This window comes from Synchiropus splendidus, chromosome 19 (assembly GCF_027744825.2).
Source record: "Synchiropus splendidus isolate RoL2022-P1 chromosome 19, RoL_Sspl_1.0, whole genome shotgun sequence".
Classification (NCBI taxonomy): domain Eukaryota; kingdom Metazoa; phylum Chordata; class Actinopteri; order Syngnathiformes; family Callionymidae; genus Synchiropus; species Synchiropus splendidus.
The window spans coordinates 3,927,908-3,955,284 of NC_071352.1; the positions used below are offsets into that span (position 1 = coordinate 3,927,908).

General features: G+C 53.9%; 1 protein-coding gene across 1 annotated transcript; it reads right to left on the reverse strand.

Annotated features, from left to right (window-relative positions):
• Window positions 1-979: 979 nt before the first annotated feature.
• On the reverse strand, window positions 980-25,891 carry LOC128751513 (alpha-1,6-mannosylglycoprotein 6-beta-N-acetylglucosaminyltransferase B-like). The gene is made up of 18 exons (XM_053852580.1): window positions 25,556-25,891; window positions 24,017-24,129; window positions 17,699-17,843; window positions 15,118-15,227; window positions 14,203-14,276; window positions 13,811-13,978; window positions 13,196-13,360; window positions 11,895-12,064; window positions 6,974-7,105; window positions 5,784-5,917; window positions 4,979-5,109; window positions 4,448-4,453; window positions 4,197-4,352; window positions 3,980-4,126; window positions 3,760-3,876; window positions 2,715-2,789; window positions 1,725-1,996; window positions 980-1,355 (listed from the first exon to the last, which is right to left on the reverse strand). Exons 1-18 carry the CDS (start codon window positions 25,618-25,620, stop codon window positions 1,157-1,159), a joined length of 2,379 nt encoding a protein of 792 aa, XP_053708555.1. The 5' UTR covers window positions 25,621-25,891; the 3' UTR covers window positions 980-1,156.
• Window positions 25,892-27,377: the final 1,486 nt, after the last annotated feature.

A 27,377-nucleotide genomic window follows, 5' to 3' on the forward strand; every position in this document is an offset into this window, starting at 1 on the left:
CATGACTCAGCAGACCGGGACACGAGACACATGGAGGGGTGAGACTGTCGTCTTCACGTCCGAGTGCTCAGCTTCCACCACTGCACTGCAGCGTGTCGCATGTCTTCTTTTCTCATCTGGACGAAACGATAATTGGATTCTGTCCTGTAATCATCAGCAGCTGCCCGACGTGAAGCTTCATCCAAGTTTGATTATGTCATTCCAGAGGCTGGAGCAAATGGAATTAGACTGAGGAGCTAAAAGCTGATCATGAAGTGGAGCACAGAAAAGTCAAACAAGCTTTTAGCTTTGCTAAGCTTTTAGCACTTCCTCCCGTTCCCAACACACAGGAAGTTCAACGTTAGCTGTAAGAAAAGATGGGAGGGTTGTGACAAGGACCTGGTGGGTGTGATGGCTGGCTCGGCGTGAGCCGTCAGGTCGACCTGCCGTGGCGTTCCCTCCACTTCCCAGGTGCTTGAGAGCGTCCCCTCCTTTGCTCTGTTCGCTGCGATTCCAGGGTCTTGTTTGTGTGAGGACTCACTTCCTGTTAGCTTCGTCTGTCAACACACCCACAGAGGGCGCTAGCACTGCTCCTCGAGTGGACTTCACTGTCCATTCTGGGTTTGTTTGGTATTCTATTTTCTTTTTATGTATTTCTTTGTTCTTTATTTTATTTCAAAATTTGGACTATTTTTCCGTTTCAACAGTGTTGTCCTAGTTTCTACAGTGATGATGAAGTGGTTCCTTTGTCTTTAGTGTTCAATGTTTATCTGTAATATTGAGGGAAGAATAAAGGCGTTGAATTGACCCTGGGGTGGCGCGGCATGTCCGGTGCAGAGTCTGTACCAGGGGGAGCTGAGGCTGTGGAACCCCTTGCTCGCTCCTCGCTCAACGTGAGCACAACGTTGGCTCACTGCTTCGCCCACATTTGAGTCTGGATTCATTTGACAGTTGAGAGCAGCAAACACAGATGGAAGTCGCGTCCTGTCTGAATGTTTTATTAAACAACACTTCTGTACAAGGTTTTCAGGCCAAATATAAACATGGGAACGTTTTGGTATTGGCAGCAACGACAGCGAAACCTTGGAACTCACCCACGAGAGTCATGCAGGTCCCTGAGAGGCGGCCCACCCCAGGAGGCTCTGCAGGGAACGGCCCGTCCAGCAGGCGGCGCTGGTCATAGGCAGTCTCTGCACAGCGCCACCTGGCCTTGGCGATAGTCTCTGCAGGGGCAAAGCCGGCGGTGCCTGGCGCCGGCCCCAGCGCAGCTAAACAGCAGCGGATCTTGCTGTAGGCCACACTCGCTGTGTTCTGCTGAAAAGGCAGGAAAGAGATGATTCATCTCCCACTCCAGCTCTTCACACTGGAAGCTCAGCCTTGGACGCAGAAGAGAGAGAGGAGAGAGAGCAACAGGAAGCTTGAGACAAATTCATCCAGGATCAGCACCAAGGTTGCCTTCACCTCCTCTACTGAATATGAATGATGCACAAGCTCCTTGGACTCTTCCTCAAGTCACGTTAATATTCATGTAGCTGCCTCCCTGAGAGCCCAGTGTGGACCGTCGTGACCCGAGAGAGGTCATGTGACCAGCCCATCTGCCTTGACAAAGCTGTCTGCTCGCCTCTCAACTTTCCTTCACGCTGAGTCTGCTCTTGGTCAGAAGATTTGTCTCCATCTACTCTAGGCCTGAGCTCCATGATGAAGATCCGCGGAGAGGAAAGAGCTGCTGCTGAAAAGCCACTTACACACTGAAGGCTTCTTTCACGTTGATGAATCTGAAGAAGGCGGGTTCACAGATGAGTCCGGCGCTGTGGCACGCCGTCACGCACGACTGGCCCCGGTCGGACGCCAGGAAGTGCAGAGCGCTGAGGGGGGGCCACGAGGGAAGGTGGCTGACATCGGGCGCCCACGTGAGGACGGAGGAGTTGGGCGTCCGGACGAAGGGCCCAGCCGCACCACTCCACCAGCCGCCGGACACGTTGCCCGGAGGAAACGGAGCCTCCGGAGAGCAGAAGTCCTGCAACCAGAGAGACGACATCATCATTGCTGCAGCCGAGAGCAGGTGATGACACAGTTATGAAACAGGCAATATCTGGGCCCGGCGCCGACGTGCTGCCGCACACCACATTAAACAACATGTTGACTCTGGCTTTAATATTGGGATCATAACAGGTTCAGACGGGAGGCAGAACCGAGTCAAGTGTGTCAGGCAGCGGTCGCACGTGGCGGACAGTGGCAGCTCACTCAAAGCTCACACATCTGAAATGTGGGCCTTCCGAGGAGACACGACACCTTCCGTCTCCTTCAGACGCTCCACTCGACTGACCACGTCCATCCAGACGTGGCACTGAGATCCCGATCTCGGTCTGAGTCGGCACATTTCTCCAGACGTCAGCGAGCCATGTTCCCCACATCAGGGACGAAGCTGCACCAGAAGCACAGCCAAGGAAGCAAAGGTCGTCTGGACATTCCCAGGAGCGTCTTGAGTTCCAGCAGGAGATTCACGGGAAATTACATTTTGCTGACTGCGTGCTTTATTTTGGAGGGCAAGCGCTGACTCTGGTGGAAGGGAACTTGTTCTGTGTGACGCCAGGTGAACATTTAGTTTCTCAATGAGAATAAGAGATCAGTCTAACAGGTGGAGAAGTGGAGGCCCTTCTCAATGAGGAGCAAGAAATCTCAAGGGAGGGACGAAGGAGGAGCAGCGGACGAGGATCTGGATCAGGGAGACTCACTTGGTTCTGGATGTAGGCGTGCACTCGCTCCAGCATCCCCTCACAGGTGTACTCGTACGGCAGGAAGGGCTCCACCTGCACACAAACACAGACAGCCACTCAACACTCATGGATGTCGGGTTCTTCTGGTCGAGTAACAGCTCTCATCTGAAGAACCGCCCTCCTGGTCTCAAGTGGATGGAATCACACGCGTGTCACAAAGCCACACTCCAGCTCCTGTCTCGCTGCCAGACACGCACAAATGCTGGCATTGCTATCCCTATGGGGACATTGTGAGGTTTCTCCTAGCCGTCACCCTTTCCCCGCCCTCTCAACCTGAATCTAACCCTCCAAAACGCATGGCTCACCTGAACCAGGACTCTTCATTCTGAAATTGATGTTTGGACCTGTGGGGACCAGGCAAAGACATAAGGTCCCCACAGGGATAGAGTGTTGTCAAGATTTGGTCTCCATGAGGCAGTATAAACAAGCACACAGCGTCACCTGCGGTGCACACAAACAGCCAGCGAGATGAAACAGTGGTGTTCCGTCTTCATGTGACTGTTGTTGCCATGGCGCTGGGAGAAAGTGAGGAGGACCACCACAGACTCCTCACCACCGAGGGAGGAAGCCCTGGACACGTGACGTCAGGACATAAACAGCCCCGCTTCACATTCACTGTCAGCACCACTGGACCACCAGGTTGTGGAGATCAGCAGTCGGCACACGTGAGACCAGCTCAGGAGATGAAGCCTGGCGCATTATGCCAGAGTCAGCAGGAAACCGGAGACCTTGTTAACTGGACTGGCTGGTGGGCGCACAGCAGCGTCTCATCAGAACCAGGTCCGAAGCTGTCAGATTAGCTCGGAGCGGGCCAGAAATATGATGTGCTCAAAGGCTTCTGGGGAGCTGCGTCGCCGGCAGGTGTGAGCACGGCCTGCAATTAGCCGAGCGCCAGCGCAGAGAAAGAGCCAACTCAGCGCTTTGTTAGGAAGGAGTGTGTGATGGAAATGGGTCAAAGCCAAACGTGACGGGACTGGAGAAGTTAGGGGAGAGCGGAACCTACATCGCTCTTCATGATGTGGCGCACGGCGGCTTCAAACTCCTCGCTGTTGTTGTAGTCCACAGTGAGGACGTGCGGCCGGCCGATGTTCAGCTCAGCATAGGGGTGCTGAGAGGACACCTGGGGGCGGAGGAAAGGGACGACATCAACTGTGGAGCAACAGAACGGTGCATGCTCTTCAGCAGCTCCTTCCACAGCCCTGGGCCTGGTGCTTCTCCTTCACCTTCCTGGACGTGGGTTTCCCTCTGAAGAAGTCGTGGTTGAGAGAGCTGCGTGGAGGACTGAACTTGGGCTGCAGGAAGACGCAGCCGTTGGCGATGGCCTCCAGCGGCGCCGGACCCTCGTACGGGAAGCCGAACCCCATGAAGAGCTGGACAGGAGGAGGAGGAGGTTTGAGCCATACAGGATCACAGTAAGAAAACTCTCAGCCCCAGGACGACCTTGGCCTTCCTGAGCAGCTGCTGCAGCTCCTGCTGAGGAAGAAGGCCGTGGTTGTGGACAAAGAGCGGCACCTCCGGAGGCCGGTGGCTCTCGTAGTAGACGGTCCCGTGGATGTCCATGTAGCGGTGAAGGATCTTCAGCAGCTTGTCTTTGTTCTTCAACACAGAAGAGAAGCTTGACATCACAACCACAATTCCAACTGCCGGCTGTGCTGCTTTTCTTTTTCTCAACAGAGGTCAGACTTGTTTACCTGAATCTGTCCTTCCATGTCGTACAAGTAGGTCCACAGGGAGGTCCACAGGTTGAGAGCGAGACAAAGAGGACAACGTGATTCTTTGGTTCATTCATCACATCATGCCTACACATTCACACTGTAATACACATTTCTTTGTCAATTTTAATGCATTGAAGCAGCAGCCCAACTTGAGCAGGAATCCTGTGATAAATGCAGCAGTGCTGGGGCAAGAAAGAAAGAAAGAGCAGCATATTGGTTTCAACACAGTCAAACAATTCTCATCCACAATGTGGAAAAACCAATCCAAAAGATTAATGATAAAAAGAAACCACACATTTCTATTGCACAAACTGTTTAAACAATAACAAATGTCATCATTTCAAATTCCAAATTATGAACCTAAATTCATTACAACAATAATAACTACCTGCAAATCCAGCATGTTCTTGCTGCTCATCCTTTACACGGACCGTTTCATGAGCTCACAGTGAGCTGCTGTGTCTCCAGTGATGGAGTGAAAATGACGGCGAGAGGAGGGGAACCCACCTTCCACATGTTGGCCTCCTTTCCGTACATGACCGCCATGTTGTGGACTTTCTCCCTCTGGATGCTCCGTCTCTCCGTCTCGTTCAGTTCCTCTGCCACGAAGCCCATGAAAGAGTTATCCGGCGTATGAGCTGTCGAGGACACAGACACTTCCAAATGTGACCAGGGTGAACCGGACTGGCTGTCACTGGCAGTGAGAGTGGCCGGCGCTGCCGCAGCATTTGGCGAGTCTCGTTCAGGGACTTGCTCAGCCACAGCAACAGGTCCACCCTGCGCCTTGTGTGGCGCTCATCCTTTGTAGGATTTGAAATAACAATGATAGCAATGAGCTGCAAGGGACAGCAGGTGGCAATAGCGCTCCCAAACGTGGTCGAGATGTTGTTATGAACAGACAGTACACTGGCAGGCCCGGATCACGGCTCCACTTCAGTTCTGTGCGGACATATCTGCTCCACAATGTTGTGATCTCCTTCTTGCTGCAATGTAAGTTTCCCCGAGGAGTTATGCCAAAGATAGATTCCACTTAATCTACAAACGGAGCCGGCATCTCAGCGCCGCGAGTCTCCACCTCCAGCTCCAGCACATAGTCACTTCTGATCACACCACAACAGCACATCTGTTCTGCCTCCATTTGAAGAGCGTTAAGGTAGCCTGGCTGTTCTCCCTCCACCCTCCAAGACCTGCGCCGCGCCAAAACCTGCCATTTTTATGGAGAAGGGACACAGTTTTCCTCCGCACCCCACTTCATACAGGGTGCTCGCTCCGAGTCACATGTCTGGACCAAGAGTGGGAGGGGCGTACTCACGGAACATAGTCATGAACTGCGCGCTGCGAAGGTTCCAGTAGCCCCAGTGGGTTCGGTAGGCATGCAGCGCTGCATACTCCTCGTGGTTGTACGCCGGCTCTGTGCCGAACGTGTCGATGACTCGGATGTGGCACCTGCAGAGGTGATGGAGAACACGTGTCACTGGCCGTGCAGGGACGCGACACAAGGCCAGGGCAACTTGCCTTCATGCAAAGAGGGAGGTTCACGTTCCTTGTGTTCATGCGCAGAGCTGGAGGTCAAACAGAAGCAACATCACGGCGCCAAGTGCTTTATGATGGCAAGTCATTTATCAGCGCAGCACATCTCTCACCAGCAGATGAGAGAGAGACACAGCGCTGTCTCTGCGTCTGACCTTGGATGGATTCTGAATCAAACAGCAGGGAAGGATCTGTGCCTCCTGAAGTTGAATCATGTGCAACGCTTGCTCTCCACGGAGGGAGAAGGGTCAATAGAAACAAGTGGGATCCAGGCTCAAACAAGCAGTGGCTCACCTTTGTCTAGTGCCACTCTGTCTGCCATCACTCAGTCACTCAACACTGACTGGTCTCTGACGTGTCCACATTCTGTATGGACTGCTCCGCGTCACTGCTCTGAGGCTGAGCCCAGAGTGAAGGCTGATGCATCATGCTGCCCTGCCTCCAGACCCTGTTTTCATTGCACACATTGCTCTGAGATGTAAGGCTCTGGAAACACAGCCTGACCTCTGTGGCTCAGACTCGCTGAGATTCACTCGCTGCAGCCCGACACATCGGCCCATTGGCGAGCGGAGGCGTGGAGCTAACGGAGTGCTAGCGCTGTGTAGCATGTGTAGTGCTTGTCAACACACTAGCTAACGCATGCTCGCTAGCATGTCGGACTGTTCTCTGGCGCATGGCTCTTCATTACACAGCTGGAGGATGGCGATTATTGGACGCTTTGTCTCTGACTAACTAGTGAGCATCAGCCAGGTTCAGGTGGAAAAGACACGTGGCCTGGGACCATCTGGGGAGCGGTTAGGAAGGTCCTTGGGTGAAAGGAGCAGGAGATTAGAGGGCGGAGTCAAGAGGAGTGAGGCATCAGTTGGCCCAGCTCACACACACACACCTGCACTGAGGAGTGTGGGACGAACGACTCCAGCCTTGTGTGTTTCAACAAACAACAGCAACAGTTGACAAAGATAAAGTCCTTACTTGTGCTTCTTCATCGACAGCCCCATGTGCTGCTTCATCTGCTGCAGGCCGTGGTAGTCTGTGTAGATCAGGTCAAAGGGCAGAGGTCCTGTCAGAGGGCAGCTTCCTCTTCCTGGAGGGACGCCCAGAAACCTGAAGAGCCGAGGTGCAGGCTGAGGGTCAGTGGCTCAGCACAGAGACATGCAGCCTCCACAGGAGCAGAGACACAGTCACATATTCATGAAACACTTGGCAGATGTTGGAGTGAAGCTCTGGCTGTGAGGGCCGGATCTGGAGGTTGTGTTCTTCAGGCATTAGGTCTTCAGAGAAGCAAAGCCAGGATGGTGCGGCAGCAGCACGGTGCGACGCTGCCAGTGGATGAGGCAGTCACCAGGAAGTGCATCCAGAGGCGGCCCTCTGTGACGGTGCTAGTTCAGCTGTAGTTCAACACAAGGACCTTCTCTGGCGAGGGACGCCACAAACATTGAAGTTGGACTGAAGAGAACAGCCACGGCCCGAATTGATTTAACCAGACGCCGAAACCAAATGGAATAAAAGCCTGTTTGCTGAAGAGACCACTTGTAATCTGCCTGTGTCTCCTGGTGGATGCAGCAGATCACAGTGCCACGTTTGAGGTCAAAACAAATCCACAATGAGATGAGATCAACAAGGCGACTTGTGAACAAGACGGAGCCTCAAGCCGTGCTCTCCAGAGGAAGAACTGTCCAGCGCAGTGGGAGAAAACTCTCCAATGACCTTGGGCCTGACTCAGCTGCGGTCGCAGCTGCTTTCTCTTGTTAGGTGTTGTTAGTTTTCATCCAAGGCTCTGTAAACGTCGTCACTCAGTCTTTGCAAGGTGAAGCTGCTTTTCAACGGTGAGAACTTTGACCAGACTGTCTTTAATCACAGCTTTGTACTCCTTGTATGAAAGGTCCAGCGAAGCCACAGGTTCAATGATCTTGGTGAAGAAGCACGCCGCATGACGGCTTTAAAAGCCCAGTCACTTTTCCAATGATTTCCAGCTCTCATGACCCCGATGAGGAAAGCAGCTTGTGCCCTTTCCTCTAGACCAACCCATCACATTCACGTGAAAGTTTCAGAAGCTTCTGGGTCTAGCTGGAACAGCTGACTGCGCATCCTTTTCTCCTAGAGGGAGTGAGTTCTCTTGCTGGCAGACATGACCTCCTTCAACATGGAGGGAAACCTCCTCATCTGCATGGACAGGTTCTCCAGCATGATCATGCCACACCCACACACACACTGGCACACACAGACCGTCCATGGTGAGGTGGACACAGCATCTAGTCTGCACTACAGGATCGCAGCTGGGCAGCAGGTTCCCCTGCAGTCGGCGGGATAATGAGCACCAGAGCGTCAGACTTTGGGGTCATCAGTCAAACGTGACAGAGGAGGCTATGAAGCCACTCAGAAGAGGATGCAGGTTCACACCCTCCTTCCACGAGACCACAAGAGAGTTTCCCTACTGGCAGGAGCTCGCCTCTTTGGTTGGAATAAGTCAGTTGCTAAGTTTTCACAGACACATGACCCTGGCTTCATGGGGACATCTTCACCCCGGCAGAGGTACACACACACACCCACTCACCTCAGACCCTGGTCTGTTTGCCAAATGGATGGCATGGAGGTGCCGAGCTCCAGCGGAGGCTGGGCAGCAGTCATGAACACTGCTCTGTTACACAGTCATTGCATAGATGGAAATCCAGGCGACTGAAACAGCGCAGCAGATGAGAGCACGCTACGGCGAGTGGGGTGCAGGCGCACACCTCTCTTCTTCCTCCTCACACTCCAGATGAAGGGATAGACTGGCATTATTGAGATTGTCCATCACACAGCAAATCCCTGGGGTGAATTCAGATGAGCGGTTCAGCGCTCGCTGCTCCACTTGACAACATGATAACATGACACGTGCCTTCAGAGCGCTCGGACCGATGCAATAAAGAAGCGTGGCTGTGAACAACAGATTGTTGTTTCTGTTGTTTCAGGTGAAGTGTTGGTCACCTTTGTTCTTAAAAACTGGAACGTGTTCTGCGCTGACACACAGCAGGAGCGCACAAACAGGAGGCTGGAGCTGATCCACCTGAGCTGATCCAGCAGATCATCTGCACCATGGCAAGACCTCCTAGCCTCAGCTCCCGCAGCTCCAACCACGTCTGCATGGGGTGCAGCCACCAGCTCAGGTGGCCGCAGCCTCCACAGCCTTCACAAGACTCCTGGATGGAGACGGAGATTCAGGTTCCTTGTCCCAGGAGAAACACCTCCTGAACAGGTCTCTCTGAAGGCCGACGGTCACATGACTGCCTCCGCACAGCCGCGGGATTCTGCTGCTCTCAGCGTTTGCCAGGCCCCATTCATCAGACTGCTGCCAGCCACGCTGGCCCCGAGAGGCACGTTTGTCTAATCATTTGAGATGTTCTGCAGATGTCACCGACTCCTGATCAAGATCAGCGCCAGGGACTAGGCAACATCACCTGGACACTCATCATTTGCTCTGTCAACTTCCCCACCGAGGCTCACCAGACATAAACAGATCAAAACAAACGCTGGCACACTGCCAGTCAGTCGGCAGGAATGTGATGTGATAGTGTTCCTGAGGAGGTAAATGTTGAGCACGGGGAGAGGGAGGTTGTTATATTAGCAGAGTAGAGCAGCGCCGTCGCAGCACGTTGGTACATGAGGACTTCAGCCTGGTGAGACAAGTCAGGAGCAGCTCATGTGATGCAGCCATGCCACTATGGGAGGGAGGGGCAGCACCAGTGACAGCTCTGGCACCCTGCTGTGACAGGAGTGATGTGACATGGTCCACGGGCCTGACACAGTGACAGGAGACTGCACCTCGCCCCTCGATGCCGCAGCCACACAGTCCCTCGGAAGGGTCCAGCAACAAGCGTCGAGCTGCGGGAGCAAGTCACACTCGGAGGAAGAGCCGGTTATCAGCAAAACTCTGTTTAGCCGGAGGCCAGGTGCACATGGTCCTGTCCCCTGCTCACTCCACTCAAGTCAGCGAGGACATGCTCTGCCTGTACCCATGTTCAGAGGGAGGAAACCAAGGCTCCCACTTGTTCAACTGGACCTTACTCCTCTGTAAATGCAGCTGAACTCCTCATGAAATCACCATGAAACAGAGCTGCTGTTGCTTTTCTATAGTCTCCTCTCCCAGAGTTGACGTGGAGTTCAGCCTCTGCAGGAGGATGCACACAGACACCAGGAGGCGGGAGACGTTCAGGGCCGCTGCTGTGGATTTCACACGCATCATCCACTCAACTGGCTGCGACTGAGCGCATTGACTTTGGAGGGAAAATGATTCCAATACACAAAACAGAATATGGCAATTAAATTAGGGGATGAGCACGTTGGCAGTTCAGAAACAAGGATGTGGCTAATCCGTCCATCGAAAAACCCTCAGGCATCTCAACAAAGCCACAGCAAGCTCTCGCCTGATAAGCTGCTTCCTCAAAACCCTGGGAGGAGGAGTCGCAGATGCAAATAGATACGAGGAGTCTGAGGGAGTCAGAGCAGAGGGAGTCTGGAGGAATCTGAGGTCTGAGGGAGGCAGATCAGAGGGAGTCTGGAGGATTCTGAGGTCTGAGGGAGTCAGAGGTCTGAGGGAGTCTGAGGTCTGAGGGAGTCAGAGAGAGTTGGATGGAGTCTGAGAGAGTCAGAGGGAGCCAGAGAGAGTCTGAGGGAGTCAGAATAAGAGGAAGTCTGACGGAGTCTGAGGGAGTCGGAGGGAATCTGAGCAGGACGTGTGAAACCATCGGTCAATTTAATGGCATGTGGGGAAGTGATGCTGAGGGATGGAGGGATGAGTTTGACTTTTCTATTGTTGTAAAGTCATGAGAAACTGATTTATCTAGGTTCATGGTTCAGGCCATTAAAGGGCCAATTTAAAAATGGCATCGGAGGAAAGGCAGATGCAGCTGAGAGCAAGTGCAGGTCTAATGAATCCACTGGGTTCAACCCCAGAGTCTCATTATATTTTCTATCATGCAGGACATTTCATTTCCCTGCTCACATCATCCAACATCCAGCCCAACAGCATTTTAATGGGCGCCGACGTGTACACGCCGGCAAAGTCTGGGCTCACATCAGTCAGAGCAACTTCCAAACCAGACTGTGGCAGCAGCTCCCCGTCCATGTTGAGCGCCCCGTGCCTGTCACCTGCCAGTGTCCAGTCCTTCATGTTGAGCGCCCCCTGCCTGTCACCAGCCACTGTCCAGTCCTTCATGCTGAGCGCCCCCTACCTGTCATCCGCCACTGTCCCATCCTTCATGTTGAGCACCCCCTACCTGTTACTCGCCACTGTCCAGTCCTTCATGTTGAGCGCCCCCTACCTGTCACCCGCCACTGTCCCTTCCTTCATGCTGTCTTTGGAACAAACTAGCAGATCTGAGTTCAGTTTGTTCTCGACTGCTTAGTATGTCCTGATTCACTTTGACTCTGGTGTTATTCATGGTATCCACTTCCTGTTGCCGTGACTCGGTGAGCTTGGATGGGCCTGCGCTGCCACGCTGTGGCTTTGTTGTGGAGCCCACCAGCTGCTCCCTCTGACTTCCGGAGTAAGAAGGTTTTGTGCAATATAATAAAAGAGAGCAACCTTGCCACATGCCCCAGTGGATTGCTGCTCAATAACTGATCTCTTGTACAATGGAGTCGTCAGGTCTGTGCTGAGCATCCTCCAGCGCCACCCGCTGCTGCTCGCTATGCTGCGCGACAAGCCGCTGACGGCCCAGAACTCAGGGAAGGAGATGCTGTGGAGGCTCCTGGACTGCAGCCGCTCACACTGCTTGCACACACACTGATAAGAACAGCAAAGTGGGAGGCAGGAGTGTGTGGGCAGGAGAGCAGCCTCCAGGTTGTTGGGAACTTGAGAGTGAAGCTCTTCATTTCGGCTCAACATTAAGGAGACTCCAGGCTTTGGACTTACCCATGCAGCTCCTTCAGGGAGACGGAGAATTTCAGGCTGTGTCCCAGCACATAGAGGGCGCTCACGATGTCGGCCCACTGCACCATCTCACCCAAGGGACCACCTTTCAGAACCTTTGGGCTGAAGACATCTCCGGACTCTTCAGTCAGGAAGCCCACGTGGACCAGAATCTGGGAGGGGAAAGACAATCTTTGGCGGAAAGCACAACCCCAGGCCTCCTGATGTCAACTGACTGAAAGATTCTGAAGTCACATTGCTTCAGAATAAAAGTCTGACTTTCTCTGTGCCTCAGGAACACGTCAACTCAAGATAAAAACTTTGTAACGTAATGGCGAGCAGCGAGTCGAACAGTTGCCAGCGTGGCGACAGTGACAGATCACATGACGGAACATGAAATGAATGCACAACAGATGGCTTGATAGGATCATATCATGGCAGCCGCCAAGCGGAGACATCCATCCACTCAGCTGCCAGATGTTCCAGTTAGCACAAGCTTCATCAGAATTGAAGAGCTGTCATTAAAACAAAGCGTCTTGGCGTAACAAGGCTCACTTCTTTCCCTAATGAAAATGGAGGGTGAGATACTGTGCTGCACATGATTCACCCCAAACAAACAAGGAGCCCTTTCCACTGAGCAGCAGGCAGCACTGGGGACGTGGTGTCCAGCTTGTGGCGAGTGAAGCAGGCCTTCAAATCTTAATGTGATCTTCCACTATAAATCAACTCTATCAAGTCTATTTCTGGGGCTCCATCTCACAGCTGCTGGGAGGGAGCACAACAGTAAAAGCAGACTTGTGGGGCTCCCAGGGTCCGGTCCCTCCGCTCAGAGTAGAGTATACGCACAGCGACACAGGCAGTGGAGGGAGCAGGAAGGTAACAGGTGGGCCGGAGAAAAACATCTCTTCTCACCAGGCCTGTGTTCAGCCTGGCGCCCACACTCTGTCATGTGACTCCTCACTCCCGCCTGAGTCAGCACATGCCAGCAGAGCCGTGGTAGCATGCCGATGCTAACAGGAAGTGAGTGTACAGTCTCACAGTGCAGCTGAAGTGAAGACAAATGCTCACAACCCTGAAACCCTGGATGACAAATGCCATCGGATTTCCATCATGCACCGTGTTCTGCTCTCTGCTCTCTGTGTAAATGTCAGTGGAGGAGGTGCAGCGCAGCCAAATCAATGGCAGCTCTCCATCATTATCTCCTCATGTACCGGACTTGAGGGTTCTGAGGGATCCTTGGCAGCACAGTCAGGTCTAACTGACAAGAAACAGGATCATCTGGAGTCGTGCAGAAGTGTCATTACCCTCTTCCTCTCCCTCCAGTGGTCATGGAGCTTGTCGTCCAGGCGCCGCGCCGCCGTGGCCCAGTGGGCCGCCAGCCTGCTGATGCGTCTCGTCATGAAGTTGAGAGATTCCTTCCCAGTTCCCACCTGATCCAGCAGCGGCCCCACGTCCCTACGGAAGGCAGCCTGAGCGGAAGACGGCAGACAGTGGGACACGTGGACTCATGAATAATGTCTTTACTGACTAAAACCACCAGCCGACTCCAGAGGGACCAGCACAGTGGGAAGAGCCCGAGGAAAACACACAGAATCAGCAGCTACTCAAAACACATACTCAATTTGAAACTATCGATTTTCAGCACATGATTTTGTTCCAGTCTGCTTTTACTCTCCAAATGTAGGTTAATCCTGTCTCTCAAGAGAGTCTTTTGTCAACAACTGCAAAGCGCAGGGAGGCCCTGGGATTAGCCTCCACGGAAACACAGGAGACAGAGAGGGAGCAGGCGGGTCACAGAGGTGAGTGACGGGGCACGTGCTGCAGGAGCCTCACAGCCGTTCACAGGTGAGCACCAGCTCCCGGCTAGGCTCCGCTCGCACGGCCCTCCCTGCGAGACACGGAGACACCAACTCTCTTACTTGTTCCTTGGGCGGTGGCCTCACGGTGGGGGCAGCCGTCTGGTTCCTCCAGGGCAGCGGTGGGCAGAACCACTCCACCTCGCTCAGGTAGATCAGGAAGGAGCAGTCTGAGCCGTCCACGCCGTAAAAGGCGTAGCAGGGGTCGGACGTCCAGCGAACACGCATCCACTGTGAAGGATGACACGCCGTTACCAGAGTCCACTGAGCAAGGATGTCCGGGATGAGACGGCGCAACTGGGCTGTCAATCAAGAGCTAAACTCATTGGGACAGGGACTTGATGTAGAGTGACTGGCTTCAGTCCAGTCCAGTCCCGGCCTGGGCTGAGCCTGAAGCCATCGCCCGGCAACGTTGTGGTTCTGCCGTCACATGCTCACCAGGCACAGAGACTTACATTCATCTTACTGGCACAGTCGGGGTAACGAGGATCTTTGGGGGTTTCACACGGCCCCGACGCTCCGTCTCGGACTGTGGAGGGAAGAAAGGAGCACATTTACTGAAGCCAGTGGAGATTTCAGTGACCTCCACTGCTACCATGTATCGTGACGCCATGGTGCAGAGGCAGTGGGGATTTGCCCAAGCAGGAAACATGCCCTCCACATGAGCAGCTGCCTGCAGGTACACACACCTCACAGCCATGTCGAGGAGATTGGCTCGGCCAATTCAAAGACTGTGGTAGAGTCACTTCTGTTTGAAATAATTCAAGGGCCTTTAACGCTGGTGGGACGGTCTCATGCTCTGACTCGTGCTCTGACTGAGCTGCATTCAATGACGCTGCCTGCGAACACGTGCTCCCATCAGTCAAGCGTCCGGAGACGCTGCGGCGTACAGCACAGGTTTCACTCAGAACAAAGCTTTCTTCACTGTGCTGCCCCGCTGACTCTCATCTGTTTTTGAGGCTGGTGAGAGGAGCAGTTGCAGCTCCTCCACCAGCTACCTGCCAAGCCTCGGCACAAGCACAGACCGTCCATCTGATGAGCATCAGAACGACATGATGAAAAGTTTGTGCAGAGTCAAGCCTTCGTCTGCGCCGGTCCATCTTATTGGAACAACAACAGACAGTGACTGGAGCAAGGTTCTTCACGCTGGCAGTTCAACACACACGTGTCTGACCAAGGCTGCGCCCGGCCCGATCTGCCGCCATGACACTAACATGAGCGGCCAATAAGGCGTGTCGTGTTCTGCCTCCTACTGCAGGTCTGACAGGGATCGTGGGATTAAACGGACTGAGAGTAGAGTGTTTGCAAATCCACCAGATTAGAGGACAACGTGAGAAGCGCTCCGGAGAGACTCCCGTTTTTTTCCTCACCTTTGTTGCCGGCGAGTGTGCGCTGCAGAATCTGCTCCACCCTCAGCGCCATGTCCGACATGTTCTGAGCGATAGCCTGGATTCGCTCCACCAGACCCACAGGCTGAATCCTGGAAGAAACAAAACGGGGAGCTGAACAGCTCACAAATCTCTGTTCCCCATGCAGGAGCTCCACCCCAGCGTCTTCTTCACAGCTCCTGTCTGTTAGGCCGTGCACTGGAGGAGCATGAACCTCTCAGGGCTCTACAGGCCTCCTCATGTCTAGTTTTTAAACGCGAGCCTCTCGTTGTTGAGTTGTCACTTTGTGATGGAAAATGCTCTTTAGATGAGAAGGTTGGGGTTGAACGGCTGCGTCCTCTGCTCAGGTGGTGAGGTGCGAGCATGCGATTGGCTTCCCTGGAATTTGTCTGCTGATGGACAACAGGAAGTGGAAGGTCACACTCTCATCTGCCCGCAGAGAGGAACAGAACAGCGACGGAGGCACCATTCCACTCTGCGGTGATATGAATAGCTCTCATTTCCCTGATAGCCTCCACAGTGTTTGTTCCAAACATCTAACTGTCATTGTTTTCAGACTTGGAATGGAAGAAGCTTTTGAACACTGACAGATCATTGATTGGTCGGGATGGAAGAGGTGAGTGCAGATATTAAAGTGGTGCCACGAGGGAGATTCATATAAAAGACCATTAGGTTGTTAAACAAAAGAGTTGACTGCTCTTCTCCTCTGGGGATGAAAGCTGCTGCTGCCAGAGCCCCACCCTCACTCAAGAACATGACTGAGTGGATCATGTTTGAACAATCCACGACTCCGTGTTTTATTCCAAGCACCACTCAGCCAGTCCTGGAGGTGATGAGCAAGGCTGGGGCTGGACATACTGGAGCCCTCACCCGTGGAACCCTCACCCCTGGAGCCCTCACCCGTGGAGCCTTCACTCCTGGAGCCCTCTCACCTGGAACCCTCACCACTGGAACCCTCACCACTGGAACCCTCACCACTGGAGCCCTCACCGCTGGAGCCCTCACCCGTGGAACCCTCACCCCTGGAGCCCTCACTCCTGGAGCCCTCACCCCTGGAGCCCTCACCCCTGGAATCCTCACTTCTGGAGCCCTCACCCCTGGAGCCCTCACCCGTGGAACCGTCACCCCTGGAGCCCTCACTCCTGGAGCCCTCACCCCTGGAGCCCTCACCCCTGGAATCCTCACTTCTGGAGCCCTCACCCCTGGAGCCCTCACCCGTGGAACCGTCACCCCTGGAGCCCTCACCCCTGGAGCCCTCACTCCTGGAGCCCTCACCCCTGGAATCCTCACTTCTGGAGCCCTCACCCCTGGAGCCCTCACCCGTGGAACCGTCGCCCCTGGAGCCCTCACTCCTGGAGCCCTCACCCCTGGAGCCCTCACCCGTGGAACCGTCACCCCTGGAGCTCTCACCCCTGGAGCCCTCACTCCTGGAGCCCTCACTCCTGGAGCCCTCACCCCTGGAATCCTCACTTCTGGAGCCCTCACTCCTGGAGCCCTCACTCTCTACTGCCCCATGGCCTCTCATGGTCCACAACATCTAGCCCAGAACACACAGTGTCAAGGATGTCGTCTTTTGCTTCTCCGTTTTTAGAAAGCAGCATTTTGGAAAGGGTATTTTGGACCAGTGGAAGCAGCGGGGCAGCAGCATCTCACCTTCCCAGGGACTTCTGGAGAGCAGGAGGACAAGATAATTACTTTTTTATCTTATATCATGGGCAGTCTGGCGGGTCAGAATTGATTTTGGCCATTCTCACTTTATTAATCACCTGGGTTAGGTAAAGTGGAAGCTCAGCATGAACGCAGCCGCGGATACGCTGTCTTCGCTCAGATCCTTCAAAACACTTTGGCTACTGGAACATTTCCAACGTCTCTGAGGAGCCAATTAAACGACAAGTTTAGAACTCATGTCCAAGAGAGCCACTTTTTAGTGTGAATAAAAGCGGTGAAAAAACAATCCATGGCGGCGGGTCTCTGGAGAGAGTCAGCTGAGGTGAGGTGAGTCGGCCTTGCTGACTTGGCAGCAGCTTTACAGTGGCCGTGAATATCACAGCGTTATTACTGCTTCATACTGCGAGAGATGACTGTGTTACTTCTATGACAGGGAATGTCCGAAGAGACGCTCACGAGGGTGATGTCCGCAAGGGAAGTGGGCATCAGGCAGAGCAAGCCTCTGATGTGAGGTAAACAGCTGCATCTCCTCCAACCACCTCTGCTCCACTTCCCTTCACCTTTACCCCCACCCAGCCCTCTGGTTCAGAGCCTCTGGTTCGTCCTGACATTTCCCTCCACAGGCTGCCTGAATCTTGACTCCAGTTCCTGATCTCCTGACCCCATCTTTTGCCTGTTTGAAGTGCTCAATTGGACTACTGACTGCGTGGCTTCCATGCATGTCCTTCTAAAGGAGCGCCACTTCATGGAACCTACAAACCTTTCAACTGCTGTGTCGCAGCCTTGCTGAGCGCTTCCACTCGCCCGAGAGCACACTCAGCCCGTCAGGCATGTGGACCTTCCCCTGTTCACCCTGCCCGTCCACACTCCGCCAGTCGCAGCACTCGTCCTGTACCTGTCCAGAGCCGAGCTGAGCTCCTCCAGCTTGTGGGCGTCGCTGGCGTTCCCCAGTCTGGACAGAGCATCCATCCTCTTCATGATGACCTCCAGCATGTCACTTATTTTCCGAAGAACCCCTCGCGATTCTGGTCCACCCATGACTGTGGGGCAATCACCAAGAGAAACAAGTCACAACTGAGGCTGTTCTGTCTGGAGAAGATTCCACGTGTGTCCACAGATGTCCCACAGTGGAACAGACTGCTGACTCCTGCAAACTCAACGGACTCTTAAAGCAGCAGTGGTCACAGCATGAAGAGAATTTGAACCTGCATAAAAGCTCCTCATTGGTGACTATAAGCCACTGCATTCCTCGGGCAGCAGCCTAAACTCATTCCCTCACTGCAGAGAGCTAGGAACCTGCCATTGCGTCTGATAGTATTGGTTTGCCTTGTTGCCCGGCTGCTGCTGCACCCAAACAGAGCTGTTGGAAAACAGGTTCAGCCGAGGTCTTGGATTCTGGCTGTGAGTCGAAGAAGATTGGGATCTTGTTGTTGCTGTTGTTCTGGCAGAAAAATAGGTGTTCCTGTGAAGCAGTGCAGCTGAACCGAGAGGGATCAAATTGGCACACCCCTCCTCCGGCCCAAGACGCTCAGAACTGCTCTGGACCTGCTCTGCTCATGTAGCCCTGACTCCAGAGGACCGGTGGACCCTTGCTCATTATGGAAGCCCCCAGCTCTTCTGCAGGGCGGCCTTTACGCAGAGTCTGCACGACCCGTGGAGCTCTCCAGCGACGAGCACGCACGAGACGCCGCCATTGGAAGACTGTCTCTTGGTTTTCTCGTAGGTGTTTTACACAGTTGGAGCGACTGAAGAATACAGATGGTTTTAATGGCCACCAGAGAGTCGACATCCTGCGTCACCCTGGAACGCAGCCGCCTGGACTCTGGCGGTTCAGAGCGGCACCAACACTGATCAAGCACAGAAGAGGAAGTCGGCCTGCCTGTGCCCAAGCGGAGAGAGCGTCTGCTTCACCTGCAGACCACACAGTGCTGCTCCAGAACCTGGACTGGGGAAGCATCACCGTAAACTCTTGATCAGATTTGATAAGACAAAGGAAACGACTCCAAAAGTGAATTGGATCATGAACAAGCTTAAAATGTCTGACAAATGAAACAGCCTCTTCCAAGGTGAAATACGGTAAAGAGTCCTGACGACAGCTGCAAGGAAGGGTGGAGTTGGAGAGCCATATTGCTTTTCTGTGCCTGCAGAGTTCAGAGGTCACCGCCGCTCAGGATGACGCAGAGCTGCTGGTAGGGCTTGGGAACATGGGCCTCAGACTCGTGCTGCGCTTGGTCTACACTGAGCCTCTGGGCTGTGGTGTGGGAAGAAAACCTCTCAGTTCTTCACAGGAAACACATGGAGCTGGTGAATCACCATGACCGCTGAGGGAGGGCCCTGCCTACACGCCACATTTTTAGAAATGACTTTCATACATGTTTGCAATGGTGCAGAGTCACAAGCTGCATAAGCTGATCTGGGACACCTTGGTTCAGGGGCTCTTCTGAGGACACGCTGTTGAGTGGTCTCACTCGCAACCTGCCGCCACATCTGCTGGCCAATATAGAAAACTATTCTGCAGCAGCTCATCTTTGCTCACGACTCAATGTAGGACCTCTAACAGGGATGGATGTTCAGAGCTCATTCCATCCGGCGGCCTTCTGCCGTGTCACCTCAACAGAAGCACTCTGCCTTTCATGGATGGCTGATCTTCAGTCATCTGGAGTGGCAGTCACAGAGGGGAGTTCCATAACCACTGAGACTCACAGGGCCCAGTCTGTAATGGGCCCCATGAGAGCCAGCTGGGAGTTGAATCCAACACCGATTCAATGTGAAGGAAAAAATAAAACAATCACTCAGCAGTGCTTCCACAGACGATGGATTATTATTGGACATGTGGGAGCTGCAGTCGGTGGTGAACCGGGACTCCGCTAGCTGAGACTGCACTCTTCTCAAAGGTTTGGTTGTGGCCTCAGCCTGCTGCAGCTGTGTGTTTGCTGGCCTCCAGCAAATGAATCTCACCTGGTTCTGCTCCTTATCGTAGCTTCAAGCTCACAAAACCAAATCCCCATCGCTGAGAGTTGAGAGACGCACCCTTAGGATGTGACAGCAAGAGTATAAACGCTAAAACACCACAATCATATTTGACAACTCACACCCACACACGCTCGCGCGACGTGACTGGTGTGCAGTCCTGACCCCACCGCTGTGTCACAAAACACAGCTTGTCCACGTCCCCCCGGTTCCTGCCTTCAGCTAGTCCAGCAGCTCAAGCTGAAGGACGGAAGATGGCTGCCATTGCTCCATGACTCAGCCTCAGATGCACCTGACAGCGCCGCTGAAACCTTAGTTCCTTCAGCCCCTCTAGAACCAGAGCCGAGCATTAACAACTGAGCAACTGACTCCCGACACTGCGGTGTCGTCCTCTTCCTCTTTCTCTCCAGCGCCACCCTCTCTGGCTCCCAGCAGCAGCATCAGCAGCTTGTGAGCTTCTGCTCGCTCTCAGCTCAAACGGGTCTCGGGGGGGTTTATGTCATTTGGAGGCAGTGACTGGACTCACATGCTGCTCTGTGGTGAAATGGTTTCTGTCAGAACAGGCCAAAATCTTTTCATCGCTCAGCTCGTGTTGAGAGCATCAGAAGTCGCCTGTTTCCAGGTGTGCCACGCCCAGCCTCCCCTTCCCTTCCCTGCTGCCTCTCTGCTGCTCCACTGACAGTTTGCTTTAGATGGGACAAGATTGCTTTTCCACCTGTCACGCACCGCCACTCTCCTGCCCGTCACACTCTGTTCACTGCTGAAACAGATCGACTTTCGGAGATAATCTCTTCCTGCATCCCTCAGGAAGACGCCGGAGCCGAGTGTTGACGCAGGAAATGAATGTGTGTAAGTGTCCGTGCAACTGTAACCAGGGCCGCTGCTTTTATTGATCACAGTCTTTATTCTTCATCTCTGCCACTGCCTCCGTTGCTGCCTGCGGCGTGTCGCGGCGCGAGCTGGCCCGGGAACCTCCAGGCATCCTCCCCTCGGAGCGTTTCTGAGTCGGTACCGGGGTCACATGCTCCACCAGACACCTCACCATTTCCTCGCACCTGTGTGGCAGCAGCGCCGGGGTGCAGCACCGTCACCAGCCGCCCAAAGACACTTTGATTCACCATCCAAACCCACAACACAACACACCCTGCCAGACCGAGTTTTCCCGGTGAGAGAGTGCGGTTTCAGACTCCATCTCACCTGTCAGCAGGAGAGACGCTGGCTGCCTCTCAAGCTCAAATATTCATCATGCAGGAAGGAAGCGGCTCTGAGAGGGAGGGGTCCAGGTCCAGGAGTGGAGCTTCTCCTCACCTCTCATGCAGCGCTCACTATGTCTGACAGCCTGTTTGAAAACGTCTTTCCTCACGCACTGGACTGGTACAGGAGGACCAGCCACAGCTGTGGTGCTCCTCCAGGGCTCACTTGCTCCCCCTGCTGACGGCCTGTGACGGTCAACCATACAGCCTTCCATCATCAGCCCAACATGCTGTGGCCTCGTGTGGGTCGAGCCCGACTCTCACACTCCGGACCTCATTAATCCACCGTGTTCTGCTTTGGTTTTGGACTTCCTGTTCCTGGGAGCGTCAGTCACAGCAGATCAACACACCTGCTCTGCTCTTCAGCAGGTCCAGGCCTGGACCTCAGATAAGCTGCATTTCGTCTTTGTTTCAGCCTGATGTTACAGTCTACTGTGCGGTACTCGCTAACCACCTGGTGTTGTGTAAGTGCTTTATAAATGGGCACGACATGGTGAGTCCTGCTCTTGTGCCTGAGGCTCGCCGTGCTGTCTCTGAGAGGGCTTCCTGTTTCTCCCCTGGTGTGTGTTGGACCCGGTGCTCGACCGTTTGCTCTGGCTCTTCAGTTTCTCTTCTCCACCTTCACGTTGTCTCCTGCTCTACTCCTACACTCCTGCTGTGAGCATTGACATGTGTCTGTGAGCAGAGATGTTTTAGATGAGGACCTCCATGGTCAAGAGTCTCCACTGCACCCTAAGGTGTGGTGCTTGTGTGGGCCCCCGACACTGAGGCCTCTGGCCCTGCTTACACTCAGGATGCAGCTTGACTCAGTGAGTCCTCCAAACTTGACCGAAGCATGTGAGTGAGGCAGCAGCAGCATGTCTTCTTGCTTCTCCTCAGCTGCTGCCGCCTGCAGCTTCCATCCTTCCAATCTAGCTGCACAGAACTAATGAGAGAGGCTCTTCAGTGACATTGAATCACTCCTTAAAGCTGCTTTATTAGTTTGGCCGGTTTCTGTGCAGCGATATGCTCCCACCTAAACACGTTACACAGCTCATTTACACAAACGGCTGCAATTAAAGCTGCGGTCGTTTGTTTCCTGCTGAAGTCCCCAGAAGGCAATTTCATCAAAGAGGAAAGCCACGACAACCAAGTGAGAGGAGCAGAGCAGAGCCAGACACTCTCACCCGGGTGGCCTGACTCAGCGCCGGGGGAACGGGTGAACGGTCTTGCTTTTATTTTTGTTTCTGGTTTTTGTGTGTTTCTCTTTCCTGTCTCTTCTCCTGCTGTCTTTGCGCTTGACGTTATGAAGTGTTGTCCCAATTCTGGGCGACATCAATCACGTCACTTTGTCGTAGTGGAGGGCACTTCATAGTGGAGGGTGCTCAGAACCAAGTGCTAGTGTTAGTGGGAGGAGAAGGACACTGCCTTAATTCGCCTGTGTTCTGTTTCCAGGTTTTACCCCACTCTATTCGTGTCTCCTTCGCTCCACGTTTGGTGTCAACTCTTTTGGTTCATTGTTCCTGTTTGTCTATTGTTTATCGTATTTTCATATTAAATCATTGTTAAACCTGCTCTCGCTCTCCAGAGTCATCTGTGAGCCGCCAACAGTTCAGCGACTGGGTCCGATTCTGAGCAGCCACAGGTGAATATTGAGTCCAAAACATCAGCGGCTTATATTAGAACCATGGTGCGACACGGCTCCAGCACTCCATGTTAGCCGATGTCGGTGGTGGCTCTTCTCTGGTGCTCAGGTTACAGTCCAGCAACAGGGACAGCTGCAGGACACTGCTGGGCGGCAAAGTCACCAGCTCCCCTCCTCAGGCTGCGGAGGCAGTTTAGCCCGTGGAATCCTCCCAGTGACATGTTCAACACAGACGGAGTCGTGCTCCCAGTGCTGGTCTTCACACAGCTGATTAGAAAGCTCCAGTGCACCTCTGGAGCCTTTCAGATACCTGGGATCAAACAGCTCCGCCATCCATGCGCTCCGCTCACAGCTTTTCCACATCATTAGTTTCCTGTACCTTCAAGGGGAAGCAATGGTGGAATGCCATGCATTTTAAATCTGACTCCTGGATCCAAATGCAGCCTGATGCTCAGTGACTCTCTGAATGATGCATCCACCACATGATAATCGATCCCTGAAACCAAGAGTAGCCGATAGGGAGCCGCTGCAGCTTGGACAAAAATAAAGTGAGAAGAGAGAGGTGGCGAGAGGAAACCGCCGGCGAGGAGACAAGTCCATGTTGACTGATCTCATGAGGCTCCATCGGCCCCTCGACCTGCACTCACCAGGGCCGGCTCTGTCCCTCACTGAGTCAGCCAGCTCCTGCAGAACGTTCATGTGCTGCACTTGAGTTGCAGCTGCAGCTCAGTCTCCAGGGCAGAGGCCTGAGGCGCCAACAGTCAGCTCCACCAACCGAGCAATGGGGGGAAGTTCCACTCAGCTGCTCAGAAACATCCTCTAAACCTCCACAGCCAGTCGGAGACACAACTTGCTGACTTCCAACTGAAGAAGAGCAAGTGACTTGGTTCAATTCCAAACTTCTGCTCTGGTTCTGGTGTCACCATCACCAGTAACATCCAACCCACAGACACATGTTGGCTGCGCCTCTGGGGATGAAACCCTGGAACAACACTGCGCCCGGGAGCAGTGGAGGAGCAGACAGAAGGTGTTGCGTCTTGATCTATGAGATGATCCGACATTCTGTTTACTTTGGACTGAAATACTATCTGTCACAAATGACTGATGCCAACAATTAATTACAGACTAAATGAAGTGGTGGAAACGAAGCAAGAGTCATGTGTCGTCTGAACCAGGGGTGGCTGCAGAGGTGAGGTGCAGAGGTGACTTTTATGAGTTGAGGTCCAGCTGAGGCTTGTGCACGTCTACAGTGCAGGGATGAGCCAATGAGAAGACTCCTGTGGAGCAGCCCTGCCGGCAGGCCTGCGGCCTGAGGTCCCGCCCCTTCCTGCATGTTCACGATCGGAGTGTGTGGCTGAGGACTCACCTTCTGCATGGACGGTGAACGGCGAGTCGCCTGGCCGCTTGGCGGAGAACTGGCCCCCGAGAGAGGTCATTAGGAAACCCACACTGAAGAAGCCGATCCCCACCACAAACATCCTGCAGCACAGAGACACAGCGTTACAGCGAGCGCGTCCAGCTGTTGCACTCCTGAGCAGCGGCTGAGCTCTGCCCCCGACTGCATCACTGCAAATGAACCCTGCCATGGATCAGGCCGAGCGCACACGCCCCAGGTGAAAGCAAGAACTCTCCGGTAAGTGGTTGCAGTTTGCAGAGCAGCAAACCAAGAACAGACTAAATGGACGAATATATTCAAGCCAGCAGCTGGTAAACAGGCAGCAAGCGCCGGATCAGGACTGAAGTTCAGCGTCTGCACAACAGAGCATTTTCCCACACAGATGGAGCTGAAGGTTTCAAATGGAGATATCTCTCAGCATCAGTGGAATTAAGAGCGTCTGCACGGAGCACTGGGAAGGGAGCGACCATGACTGGCCCATCAAACCCGCTCACACCTGTCGCAGAGACCTCATAAATCCCACCCTCCCGCTCTGTTACGCCTCTGAATCGGCTCTAAAACAGAGAAGCCTTTCACTGAATGATGTTACCAGTCAATGCCAAGCTGCCAGGCATGAGGCGACACACACCATGGGCCACAGTCACACCGTGCCACTCAGTCACAGGCAGCCTGTATACCATTATAAACCGACGCCCTGAAGGAGCCCAACGTCCTGAAGGAAGGCGACACCCTGAAGGAAGTTCGAGGCCCTGAAGGAACCCAACGCCCTGAAGAAGCCCGACACCTTGAAGGAGGTCGACACCCTGAAGGAACCCGACGCCCTGAAGGAACCCGATGCCCTGGAGGAAGTCGACACCCTGAAGAAACCGACACCCTGAAGGAAGCACCCTTAGAACGAGTATCCATCTGGACCGGTGCTGGATCATCTCAGATGTTCGACACCCTGCTGTGATTTGGGTTTGGTGAAAGCATGACCATGCCAGGAGGGGGCGCTGTGCCACTTTGATGAGAGTCTGGTGAAGATCTCTGCGCCCCAAGGTCAACGATGCGACACACTGATGGATGGAATCAGAATATGATTCTAGCTTTTAGACATATTTATTGATTGATTTTGTAATGTCTTCAACATACCGTGGCAAGCGCAGGGACAGCGCCCCCTGTTGACAGCGCCGCCACCAACATGTGGGGTTCAGGTTAGCCGCGGCACATATGAGACAGCGGAACGAAGGCATTGAGGGGACGCTCGTATGTGGCCCCCGAGCCGCTGCTTGCAGGCTCGCAGCTCTGCACACGACTTCACCTTGAACTTAGGTTACATGTTCTTTCTCCAAGAGCACTGGAAACTAGCGCTTTAACCATGATCAGCGCTGATGATTCTCACCAGTCAACTTAGCTGGAGAAGGCACACGGTGAGTTGGCAGAAATATACATTTCCGAAACACTTCCGAAACACACTGCACTATTGACTGGCCACATTAAAGTCAAGAGGCGAGGCTCAGCGTGTCTTACCTGAAGGGTTTGACAGTGAGCAAACATCTCCTCAGCATCGTGGACAGCTCGCCGCTGGTCATCATCACTGCCCGCACCAGTTCAAGCCCGCGCCTCGTCCAAACATCGCGAAGCCAAGCTGGGGGAGACGCATAACTTTCGCGCGAGTCCCGACGGCGTCCACGGGGCTGCGTGGCTTCTCTCCCCGCCGCGCGGCAGCTGTTGGCGGGAGGAGGAGGACGGAAGCCCGTGCAGCTTGTGGATGCGGAGTCAGCGACTTGCTCCGCTGAATATTCCCACCCCAACACCGCTGAGTGCGGAGCCGCAAGAGCAGAAGCCAGGCAACACCTCAGCCTGTAGCAGACTGGCTGCCAGTCCGAGAGCAGTCTTCGCAGAGCGCCATCCAGTGGTGGAAACTCGGTAGTAACAGCAGAGACACGTTCTTATTGTTCTGGGTGTTTATTATTATTATTATTATTATTATTATTATTATTATTATTATTATTATTATTATTATTATTATTATTCGCGTCAGTAAAACCCGCCACAACGCGAGCCGAGCATTCTTTCTTTGCCCCGTCTCGTAGTTAGTGCTGCCAAAATCCGGTGGGAGATTGTTTGATGTTTGGCTTGAACATTAGCAGTGAAGAGGTCATGTCAGTGAGGCGTCCTTCTCCAGCCAGAGTGGGGAAGACAGGGAAGCTTTGTTTCAGCACAATGGACAGCGCAGCCCCGCGGCAGCTCAGCAGCAGCTCCAGCTGGACGAAAAGCAAAGTACAGCTCCGAGTTTGTGCCGCTGATGGAAGGAATGACGGCTCTTCGCCCCGTGGCTGCCACAGACCTCCCTCGTACACCTGCAGGACCCGGAGAGACCTCTCTGGATAAGGGCTCTGGACTGCACCAGAGACAATGCTTCACACCCTCGCAGGAGAGTTGGACCCCACAGGGTCAGGTGATCCGCTGTGGAGCCGCGACGCCCTCTCTAGACCTGCGGACAGTTCTGGGCACCTGTGAGAGAGTGAAGGGGCCCGAGGGACCTGCTGGCTGTGGGGTCTCATGCCTGCTGAAGTTGCAGCACCGGCGAGCGAACGCTCTGTTGCCATGCCAACACAAGACGATCGTTTGATTGACTGATCAGCAGCGTGTGCTGACGCGCAGGTGTGTGTCCCGCCCAGCTCGGTTCTGCTGGCTCAGTCCAGATGAGGCCAGACGTGAGTGAAGGACGCGCACCTCCACTGAGGTCTTGTTCCTCTCCTGTGTCCACCACGTGGTCCCGCCGTTCCTCCCTCTCTGGCTAGGTCTTTCCTCCAGAGTGCTGGCTTCCTCTGCAGCGCCGCTCCCTCCCACCCTCCCTCCCAGTGTTTGGTCTGATTCCCCGAGCTTCAGCAGGATTCACAGGAGAAAATGCCCAAGGACAGAGAGAGAGAACTCTGGAAAGTGATTCCTTGAAAGTGAAGCGCGTTTGAGTCAGACACAGCGACACTCACCTGAGGTGGGCCTGTGTGAGAGCAAGTCCATGATGAAATCACTCTGCAAAACATCTGAGGGGACACGTGCTCTGTGATCAGGTGGCGGGAGACTAGCCTCGATGAACACCTCACTTGTGAAATCCTGTGTTTCAGTCAAGTGTCTGACTCTTCCGCAGCAGAGGACAGAAGGCGGTCGCGGAGGTGTGAAGACGAGGGACGACCAAAGTGACGAGAGTCTGTGGCAGCAGTGCGGAGGAGCCCACGGTGTCATGAAAGAGTGAAAGCATAAAGCTCAAGACAGAGTCATGACACAAGTCGTGAGTCTTTAGACGTGGTGCACAGAATCCCTTTCACATCCATCAGCGCCAATGGCT